The sequence below is a fragment of the Leptidea sinapis genome, chromosome 8 (genome assembly GCF_905404315.1).
Source record: "Leptidea sinapis chromosome 8, ilLepSina1.1, whole genome shotgun sequence".
In the NCBI taxonomy this organism is placed as follows: Eukaryota; Metazoa; Arthropoda; class Insecta; order Lepidoptera; family Pieridae; genus Leptidea; species Leptidea sinapis.
Window position 1 is genome coordinate 14,539,745 of NC_066272.1, and position 12,361 is coordinate 14,552,105.

The window sequence follows — 12,361 nt, forward strand, 5'->3', positions numbered from 1 at the left end:
TTGGGAATGGAGCGACCGCCCTCAGGCTATTAAATAATAAGTTTAATTGTACAATATTACTTTGTAAATGTTACTTTAATTGTAAAACATATTTTTGAAGAACAAAAAAAGCCCGCTGAGTTTGTTGCGCCCATTCTTTACAGGCCTGAGGCATTCACTATGGAATGGGTGGTAGTTTTTTTTTGACTTTCAATTAGTGATTTCACATCCTATTTTGAATAAAAATATTTGAATTTGAAGTACAAGCAAGAAACTCTGAGGATGCTCTTTTCAAAATAAATTATTACAAATTTCTCTTTATAAAATATTTTAAGTCTTTTATATTTACTTGTACTAATACGTTCCATGTACCTAAACATTTTTCCTTTTCTTTTTGTTCTTTTTTGTCAATCGTTCGAGTGACATGCCGTTGATAAAATATTGTTTGCTTTGTTCAACTCTCAGGTTGTGGCTATGAAGCCACAACCTGTAGATGACTACAGGATCTACTTTACAGTTGATAACCTGTACAACCCCAATATTTGCATATTAGGAAATTGACTTGAGATGTCGCAAAACTAAAACGCAAATCTAAACAAATTGTAATGTTTTAAAGTGATAACCCTCACTTCTGGGATTACACAGTTATTACTAATAATTCATTACAAATAAAATTTGAAAACAAACATTCTCGCACGGAACGCGAGAGGTCGCGGGTTCGAGTCCCGCATTGTTCATAAAATTTTGTTTACAGATTTTATTTGTGAGTCTAATTATACTAAAATTGATATTAAACGAGGATTTATAAATAAAAACCGTAGTATAATTAAATTTTTTTATTCAGATTACAATTACCTGTAGATTTTATGAAAATTTCTATTCATGTTTAAAAAATCTAATACATCGCTAAATACATTTGTAATGATCACATTGCAAGACTGAATATAGTTTTCGCTCTTAACTAACGAGGCACTCGGCCTAATACTAGTGAAAACTCACCACATGCATACCATAACCAAACCCATTTATTAACTAAAAGCATAACTACTTATATATACATCTTATTATATAAAGCTCCAGAATGTGTTACTAGTTTTACAATTCCTAGTTTGGTAAATATTTTCTATCCTTTACATTAAGCCAATTTTTTAAATATTTTTAACAATCCTAAAAGCACACCAGTCAAATATAATCTAGGCCTTTCATAGACGCTAAGGTGAATGACCGAAATTTGCTCTGCTGCGTAGCAGTATCGAGAATTTTTGGAAGTTATTGTCTATTATTATTCGCGCCACAATAATTCGCGTAATTTTAACAGACATATTTTCGATTCTATTACAAAAAAAGAAGTGTGGTACTCGGGGACTGCCGCGGTAAAGCTATTGCATAGCATTTTTTATCAACTTATGCAATTATAATTATTTATTTATTTTATTTATGCAGTATTTTTTTTATTAAATTAATTTAAAAAAAAGCAAACGGGAAGTGAGTAAAATTTAACTGGCAAGATTTGATTACAGACAGATAACGGGACAGGTGAAATTAAATAAAAATGCTTGTCATAATAATAAAAATTAAATACGTGATAAAAAAAGAAATTAAAAAAAATCAAGACGTACCCCAGGCTCGAACCTGAGACCTTCTGCACAAAAAGACATAGAAATATCTATATAGATCTAGTAAGTATGCGTTAGGTTATTTTCGTTACGGAATTTCTGGATTCGGTCTCCACGCTCAAGGCCCGCGATAGAGGCTATGCAATAGCTTAAAAAAATAACATATTATTTAAAAACAGAAGCAATCACTTGACGAGTATTCTATTATTAAAAGTACATTTGTAAGTTTGTAATCTCTACATTCAGCCCATTAAAATCAAACCTTTTATATTTTTTTAAACCCTACAATACTGATGTTTACCATCAGTGGATCACCCGAGCGAATGATAACTAGACCTATCTTACACACAAGGTGAATGACCGAAATTTACTCTACTGCGCGAAAGTAGTATCGAGAATTTTAGTAAGGTTGTGACATATTCTTAAACACGCAACTGTCGATGTTTGTTTCTATTATAAAAAACATTTTTACGATATTATTCAATAAATTAGAAATCATTTGAGGAGTATTATACTATTAAAAGTAAATTTATAAGTTTAAACACTTAAAAAAATATAATGAAGAAATCTCATGTAAAGGATTCATAAACAAATCTAAATATTAAAAGCTTAATTACAATTAACTTAAAATCTATCGGACGTGGTGAGTTTAAACACTATAACCAGTGCCCTAAGGCCCATTTTTAATTACACATAACTTATACTAAATTATATTACGATTTCGAATTTATACCAAATCGTAGCTCACTTATTATAAAATAGGCATATAAACGGACTCATCCTTAATGGTTACATTTCTAAGCAAAATAGTGACTTATTTTTTAAATTCTAAGAATATTTTAATGTAATTGATTATTGTATATATTTTTTGGAATTTTCGTTTTACAATTCGTCCAAAAAACTTATTCTCAGGCGTTTGATCATTCTACACAATGAATAATTAATTCTGTTTCAAAAACTTTAAAATGGAGGGGTTTTTTCTGGCCCACTTATATTACGGTTAATTATATCTTATGGTTATGTAGTCACTCATACGTAATAAAACCTGTTAATAACACAGTACTAATGAGTTTAAATAATATTGATGCAATAAATTATAATAATTTATCTACAATACAAGTGGATGGCTTTATGCGTGATGTGTAAAATACCAAAAATATTTTTTTTTATAAATTACAAACTAAATAATATTGAAACAGCTACACAGCTCAAGCATAACTTAAAATAATTGGAAAGTAAAGGAGCTCTTAAAAACGGTCAAGTATCTCCTTTACTAAACAAACCAATAGTTTAATATATAAATACAATTATATTTATATACAATACACAGCAAAAATATATATTATAAATGAAATGACTCAAAAACTAGCGAATTCATATTTAAAAGACAACTAGATATGTACCCTACATATGTGTGTTCTATTAGAACACTATGTTAAAATGTCTTATTTTAAAATTAATATTTCACATTGAAATTGTTAAATTGAAACTCACAGTTCAATGTAACAACTCTCACAGTTATAAAGAATAACAACAGCGTATATGGCATAAGCTGACGGTCTCTACGTATAAAGCAACATGTCGTTTTTGCAAAATTTGTTATCGCTTCAATTACTGTAAAGCAGGGGTGCTCAAGCTTGAACTGCTCGCGATCTACCTCAAAATTGTTAGACTACGATTGATCAACTCTGAGAGGCATCAAGTATGTGTGATGAAGGATTGTCGTCTATGTAGAGTGTCACGATGACATAGATATTAGTTTTGCTGCTCTAAAATATCAATGAAAAAACTCATAATTATTCAAAATTGCGAGTTTATTGGTTCTTATACAACAAACGCGTTCTAGTGTCTAGAGTTCTAAACTTAACTAAAGTGACTTTGGATGTTGAATCTGAATGACACTGCATGTCCTAAGCATACTTTTCATAAGAACGTATGGAAATTATCGATTTTAGTAACCTAAAACAAAATCTGTGAATAGTTCTATATCGGATTTTTTTCTCGAGATCGTCTCAAAAAGCACTCGCGATCGACCTGTCGTTCGCAATCTTCCGTTTGAGCACCCCTGCTGTATAGTTTGTCCACTGTCCCAAAATTTTTCATAAATACGTTCCCTTACTCGTTTATTTTGCATCGGATTAATACACATGTCACACAAAACACTTTAATATATCAAACAATAATGTTAAAAATAATAGAATTTTAGTAACCTTCAATATCTTTAGTTCGCTTGATAACATGTGTTTCGACATGTCGCTTTATGCATGGGGTCCGTCGATATATCAATGATTAAATATGATCATAATACCTAATTGTTATGCAGAACTAATAAGAATACTAAAATTATCATAACCGCGACTTTACTTCCAAAAATCGCCGTCAAAAATGTTTTAAATTCACTCGTCAACGCAAACTAATTCGATCCAAGACTCGTCTAAATGGACACTTATTTAATAATATTGAAATAATATGATATGTATCGTTTGCAATATACACCGCATATAAAGTCATATATCAAAAGGCAAGCGGATTTTTGCACCCTGTAATAATTGATACGCTTAAATATACACCAATGACAGTACGTTATATGTGCGCGTTATTACAAATTAACCTATTCGTATATATTACAAATATATTCAAGGATAAATCTACCATGATTCGTCAATTGTATTCCAATCAATCTTAATATTTCAATTACTTATACTATACGCCATTATTTTAAAATAACCAAGAAAAAACTGATTTATTACAATTACCGAACACGTATAAGAAAAAGAGTGTCTAAAATTATACCACGAATATAGAAAATCATTGACAATTTCCATACAATTCACAATTAAATTTATAAATCACTACGTCCCCGTCCCGCGCTGCCCCTCTGCGCCATCAGTACAAAACATTAATACGCTTTCATTAGGATCATGTCCATAATTTGGACAGGATTAAATAATTCTTATTTGCCAGTGCAAAACTATTTGACTGCATATTTTCGATATGTTGACTATTCTACGTAACTTTTCTTGGTGATTAAAAAATAGTGGTGTATATACCGGGTGTAACCAGACAACCTCCGAATACGGAAGGGTTCCGTAGAGCTCCCTATAGCTGAATTTGCATTTTAGCAAGAAAGTATTGTAGTTGCAGAAAATTTTTTGAAGTTATACTTCTTTAGGCGCGTTATGAAAAAAAAAATATGAGAGTGATATTTTAAGATGCGCGCGCATCACTGTAACACAAAAGTAATAGGGTGAAGTTGAGTCCTAAAATTATCTGACGTTGTTTTTTTTTTGGTTTCTTCGTCCATTATTAGGATAGGCAAAGGGTTCAAGCCCGTACAGCCGTATTCGTGATTTAATAATTACTTGTCAAAGCCATCGTTGCAAGATTTTTACAATACTGTTCGTTCTACAAACGTAGAATAGCACAAGGAATAATTTAAATGATTTTTGCTTTGCTACGTCAAAGAAGTATAACTTCTTGTTCTTCTACATAAGTATGCACACACTTTTTTTCAAAGTTTCTTGTAAACGTTATAGCCAGCATTGTAATGTACAGTTCCTATGTAATAAGGGTTAATGTCACTTGTAACGTTTCTATTACTGTCAGCTGTTGCGGCGAATACATTTCTGCTTTTTCTGTTTTTATAATTCTAGGTATACTTGTTTAAAACCTTGTATAGAAATAGTTCTAAAATTTCAGTTAAGGTTTTTATGCGATTCTTTCACTACTACCGCTAGGCTGTACTTGAATTGATGTGTTGCAGTTTGAAAGTTTTTTTTTATTCACGTAGGGCATAACAAGAGGAGTAACAAAAGCATTGCCGTCCTTTTAGGTCGGTGAGTAAAAATCCTAAGTGCCGATCATTGCACTTGAGGTCTACAAAGCGATGTGATACGGCCCATAATACATTAGGGTGCTGGGAGACTTGTGCAGTTACTTGAACCAGAATTTCTCGAGCATTCGCCGTTTTTATATCCGTCGAACTGAATAACGAAAATAAATGTGTTACATAATTCTAATAAATTAATAAAATATGTTTAACGTGGTTAAGGTTAATAACACAAATGAATTTCTATACGATAACACAGATTGGGGATTGGGAATGGAGCATTATATTGTTTTGAGAATTATATTGTGACAAATATTTTATTTAAAAACAACCCGGTGAGTTTCTTGCGAGAGAAATACCTCAGAAGGCATTTATTTTCGAATTGGTGGTAGTTTTTGACTCTCAATAAGCATTCTCGAAGCATATTTACCGTCGTTTCGATAGAATGTTAACTAGAATAGGTACTCACTCCAGTCAATTTCTGTTCGCTAGAATGCTTATAGCAAGCGATTGGTCAAGTCTATCAGCACCTTTACGCCTTGGATTGCTTTGTGATTCAGTGTCACTCTTATCATATCACATAAATACAATATAATAGCGTATAGATTATAGACAAACAACACGTGTGAGATAGAATAACATCTCTAACAGACTACAATAACCAATTTTGACCAAGTCGTAATTAGTCAGCTTGGAATAATGCTCTATAGTATTTTTAATATTAAACTAGCTCACATTGACCAATTAGTGGGCTGTCAGTTCGTCTTTACGCTAGTATCTTGTAAGTCTACAATGTATAGTAAATATTATGTGACATTTAACCCGTAACAGGCTTTCATTAAAAAAAATGACGATTAAAATAAGGTTCGTTTCGAGATTTGTGATTGCATTGGTGTATCCAATTCGTTACCATTTGTGCATAAAGTCCATAGTATTTTGTCACAGCGCGCAACCATTTCTGGTTCCGAAGAGTTTCTTCAGCTCCGGCATGATGACGTTCTTCACGAAGGTAGACTGACGGCCAGCTATCGCGTCACGCTTGGCGTTCTTCACGTAATGCTTAATACCTGGTTTGTGGATTAAGAAGGCGTTGTTCAATATCATGAAGTCATAGTCCTTGACGCAGAGAATGTACCCCTGAAAATAATAAAACAAATTACATTATTAGACATAATGGAGAAATCGATTCATATTCAATTTCGAATATTTTAATTCAATAAAGGATATGAAATCACTTATTTAGTTAGTAGAACAACGTCACTTACATGAGAACAATGATTCTAAATAAATACAAAAAAAAACATAAATTTTATAGTTATGGTGACTTTAAACAATAATAAATTTAAAACATGTTCTAAGGTAGGTAACATACTATCTGTTGTGTTTGAACAGTGCTTTTTTAATTTGGCTTTAAAAATTTGTATAAGATTTTTCCTCAAATATATCTTTCGGCTAGTCATTATATAGTAGTTGTTATGCATTGTTAGAGAGCTATGAAAACGGTCATGTTTTTAAAATAGTTTGCAATCCAAATTTCATAACGATTTCTTTTTGTTACTAATGCGTTTTTGTGAAAAAAAAATCTCAAAAAAAAATTTAAATAATAACGTTTTTCGTCTCGCATTTTTAAATTCGGACCAAAAATTGTTGTTTTAATATTGATAAATAGCCAGTGTTTAATCGTTTTGATAAATAAGAAGAAAATTAAGTTTTAAATTGATGCTTTTTTAAATAAAATATTAATGTTTTATAATTTTGAAAAAACCTATAAACCTGATATAACTCAAAAATGGTTCAATTTTACATAATGCTATCACCACCTAGCGGGAATAAGTCGAATTACCAATAACCCTGTACATAAATCTTCTGCAAATTATTAAAGTTGACATTCGTTGAAATAAAATCTCACCTGCGTCATTTTATCCTTCTTCCCCTGCCAACTGAGACGTTCATCGTAGTAGGGGTCTTGATGTGTTCCTATGAATATTGGTTCCCAGTGTACGAACTTGCCCCGTCGCTTGCCAACGTGAAATACGTCCATTTCTGGAAACAATTTAAGTTACCATTAGTCTTAGTAATGCTACAGATCGTATTACAAATATTAATTTATTTATAAACGATAAATGACAGTAACATAACATATTGCAACAACACTTGGTAAACGTCTTGAAGATACATCAGTACGTAAAGTGTCTTGTGCCTTGACATGGGAAGAAGAAATAATAAGAAACTCCCAGCCCATCTTTAAAATCATAACACAACTAAGCTTATTTAATACAATGTAATAGTCCTTTATGTATCCCAGGGAAGGGAAAAAGGAAAAGAGGTAAACCCCAGAAAAGATGGGACGACGATATCAGGGAAGTGGCAGGAGTAACGTGGAACAGAGTGGCTCAAGAAAGACACGAATGGAAACGGTTGGAGGAGGCCTTTGCCGCAAACAGATACACAAAAAAAATACAAATACTTTATGTTTTTGTTTCTGACGTTTTATGTTTGTTTTAGAGTATTGTTAGTTGTCTATGTTAGTTAAGATCTGAATAAATGCAATATTATTATTATTTTTATTAGTACTTTAGGTGGACTGCGCAGAATATTCTATATAATATACTAAACTATAGCAGGCCTTCATTGTCAAAGAAGGTTTAACATATTTCTTGAAATTGTGCTCAGTAAGTTCTAGTATAGTCTGGTATTTTATTGTATAATTGAATACCAAGACCTATGAAGGAGCACTTAACTCTAGCAAACCTATTGCACGGCACCTTCAGTACATTCTTGAATTGAATGAATTCAAATCATAACACTCATATTATAAGTTTGAGTTTCGTGATAAAACGCTTGTCCTGAGTCGACAAATGTCTTTTCAACGCAGTGTAAGTGAAAAATAAGAGACAAATACATACATAGATACAGTTAATAATAAGTAATATGAATATTATAATCTAGAATGTCGGGCGGCGAATTTACAAAGACTATAACCATAAGAGTGAAAGTGCAAACTGAACTGGCTCAGCTTTTGTTTGCCAAAAATTTGACGAAACCCTAATCTATTATAGTATAGAAAGAGACCGAAATCAAAACCAACTTTAAACGTACAATTTGGTACGTTTAATCTTTTTGATTATGTTCAAATAAGTCAAAAACTGGGTCTCATTGGAGGAAATCGCGCGGGGGGCACACAGATCATACTCAGAGAACAATCAGCGTTCGTCGAGCGATGTGTTGACATTTCAGAACAAGTGGAATAAATCTAGAATCATTGGGGTATAGATTATATGATACTATTTGAAGTTATAACTTCTTATGGGAGAGTAAACCGCATCGTAACGTAACGCGTTACGGCGCCAGTCTGTCTGGCTTCCCTTTCTCTCACGCATACGGCAGCGGTAGGCAGGTCCTCCTCTCTCACTCTAATTGTTACTTTTATATGATTAAATAATGATACAAATAATGTAAATACACAAAATTCTAATGTACATATTCAAGAATTGTAACTGAGAATAAAATATATTTTAGAATCAATAAAAGATTTTATTAATAAATAACCTTTCCATACGTTATCGTATTAATATACATAAAATTGAAGTAATAACCTAAACCTTTCTTAAGTTAAACAATTTCAATACTAAAAAGTTCAACTTCGATTAGGATAAGTTATCACTTCTGTCATAAGCACACACGTTTTTTTTATTAATCAGTTATTATTCAATATCATCTGAAGACCTACGCGCTTGATGGATAATATAACCATAAAATGAAGTTCAACGTGAAATCTTCTCACATGATTGACTCTCACGCAAGGCGACCGATGAGAATACAGAACATTATTATACAACATTACAAATAATTTACAATATGAATGACATTGATTTAACGCCATTCTGCATTGATGCATTCTTGGTTGCTGTGAAGTCATCAATCATAAGCCGCATTTCCACTATCGGCGATGATCGTTAATTGTATGATCGTCTGTCATCGGCTAGTTAATCGTTGATAATCGTGTAAGCATCCACACGATCGTCCATAATCATTTTTTTTATGAAAATAAGGGACGAGCAGGACGTTCAGCTGAAGGAAATTGATACACCCTGACCATTACAATGCAGTGCCGCTAAGGATTCTTAAAATACTCCAAAAATACTGGTCGGCACTACAACTGCGCTCGTCACCTTGAGACATAAGATGTTAAGTCTCATGAGCGCCACTGCATTGTAACGGGTGCCCTACCCGTTTCAATTACGTACGTCGTATCAATTACCATCAGCTGAACGTCCTGCTCGTCTCGTCCCTTGTTTTCATTAAAAAAAAAAACCTATTTATATTTGACGCTTGCGATTTTGCAAATAGGTCTGAGATAGGCTGAGAACAGACGGTGAGTGCGGTCATTGAACTGTATTACACAATTAGCATGCCCCATACGCAAGCCGCATACTATTTACGGCTAAATAGCTCACTATAACCGACGCTGCCGAGATTAATTGCTGTTGCTGAACAATTAGACAGCACAACGGAACCGATTGTTTAAGAGCCGAGGCCAGACTGTCCTACGTCACATAATGAACTGATTTGGTGAATCACCAACGGTACTTTTTACGTAGTTTGAGTGCGATTTTACTACACTACTTACGAAGAAATGCGGAAGGTATTACATGGATTTAGGCTTGCAATAACATAATTTTATTTATATAGGGCACGAATTCTACCCACTTTAAACGGCCAGATTGCGTTCAAACTTCGTATATTTGTCGACGACCGATGACAATACATTAATTTGATGAAATTATTCCATTTTGCAAAATAAGATTTTCATTATTTATATAATTTTCATCCAACGTCTATAAGACAGGAATTGATGTTAATTTTAAATTTCAATCATTATGTTTAACCGATATATCTAATATCAAATAATAGTTTAAAAAAAACTAAAAAAAATTTATAAATAAAACTGAAAGGTAGGAAATATTTTCTATTTTTTCGTTAGACTATCAGTAAAAAGGGCGTTTTTTATAACTACTATTAATTTTAACTTAACGTAATTTTGAAAACTATACATAATTTCTTTATGAATTGCAATTTATGATTATTATCTAAATAATCTACTATTGTAAGATTAAATTGCTTAAATAAAACTCTGACTTTGTACATGTTGAGTTTGCCTGGGTTTACACTCTAGTCATAGCGTAAAATCTGTTGACAGACTTATTAAATTAAATAATTTTTATTTAAATAAAAATAAGATTTGACACAGTTTGGCAGCAACTCAAATGATTTGTGTAGCTAGATGCTTAGTACATATAGTGTATAAACTATGTACTTTTGATATAGGTTGCAAAAATAAATATGAAACAAAGTTGAAACAATCATATGAGAATAATCTCGCTCGGACATTTTTGAAGACCTACTTAATTGTGAAAAAGGTAATAGATAACGTTACCTTAAGTATTGAATATTGTCTCCTTGAGGATGGTTCATGAACATATTTGTATATTTGCGGACTTATGTCATAATTAATCTATATTATATAAATAAAATGATAGGGGTTTTCATTTGTGCATATTTATTCCTTAGACACTTGGCCCTTATCTAAAAAATAAAAAAACAATTTTTTAAGCACTACGTGCTGAGTCTGACCGCAGACAAAGTCGCGGGTATCAGCTAGTTATGAATATAAATATAATTATATAATATTTTTATTTTATTTGATATTAGTTTGCATACCACAGTCAAACAGATTCTGTAGGGCATCGGGGATGTTTTATACAACGCGAAATCTTATATTAAACAATTTAATGTTACAATAGTAGATTATTTAAATAATAATTATAAATTGCAATTCATAAAGAAATTATGTGTAATTTTCAAAATTCCGTTAAGTTAAAATTAATATTAGAAGTTAAAAAAAACGCGCTTTTTAATGAAAATATTTCCTACTTTTCAGTTTGGTTTATTTATAAAAGCGTGTTTTTTTAGTTTTTTTTTAAACTATTATTTGCATTATTAAATAAAAAAAAATCTCTTTGGTATGCGAAGTCCTTGATGACTAAATAATGTGCGAACCAAAGAAAGTAAAAAGTATATTTGTTCCGCAAATCATGGACACGTTAAATCATCTCCTTCTGGTTAAATACTCTATGTTTCAGACAGGTATAGATTCATGCATTATGTAAGTTTGATGTTCACGCCCACTCAACACTGTTGATAGCTGACCTAAATCTATACTAATATTATAAAGCTGCAGTGTTTGTTTGTTTGTTTGAACGCGCTAATCTCTGGTACTACTGGTCCGATTTGAATGATTCTTTCAGTGTTGGGTAGTCCATTTATCGAGGAAGGCTACAGGCTATGTTTTTTTTCAAAATTAGAGATCCGTAATAAAATTGCTATTTTGAAGCACAAGGTGTAAAATCGAAAACCTATTTTTGCGTGCGCTGCAAAAACTATTGACAATAGAACAAAATGATGTACAGGCTATAATATAGGCAATATTTTATTACTTATAAAACTATCGCGTGAATTATACTTTATATGGCAAAACAACGTTTGCCGGGTCAGCTAGTTATGAATATTTGTTTAGCCGACCGCGAATTTGAGTATGTGAGTATTGATTAATATTTATTGATAAAAAATTCGTTTTGATATAGACCGATGGATATTAATATATCTACCACAACATTTAACTCGCAATTTCGTTTGCGTGGTTCGGTGTTACTTCATATACATGTAAATCAGGATAATTTATATTTATATACATAGCAATAATATTGTATGCATCAACCTTTAGATTTTATAAACGATACGTCACTCAAACGGTTGGCTCAGTTGGTAAGAGCGCCCGCACGGAACGCGAGAGATCGCGGGGTCGAGTGCTGCATCGTTCATAAAATTTTGTTTTCAAATTTAAAAAAAGAAACTTTAAAAACATAACAAATTATGA

The 12,361-nt window shown here is 31.9% G+C and overlaps 1 protein-coding gene across 1 annotated transcript in view; it reads right to left on the minus strand.

Annotated features, from left to right (window-relative positions):
• Positions 1–800: 800 nt before the first annotated feature.
• Positions 801–12,361, minus strand: part of LOC126965693 (beta-1,4-glucuronyltransferase 1) — a 114,784-nt gene continuing 103,223 nt past the window's right edge. The window contains exons 6-7 of the mRNA XM_050809429.1: positions 7,334–7,467; positions 801–6,561 (exon numbers count right to left, since the gene is read on the minus strand). Coding sequence (XP_050665386.1) covers positions 6,364–6,561; positions 7,334–7,467 — 332 coding nt within the window. The 3' untranslated portion in view covers positions 801–6,363. The remainder of the gene's footprint in view (positions 6,562–7,333; positions 7,468–12,361) is intronic.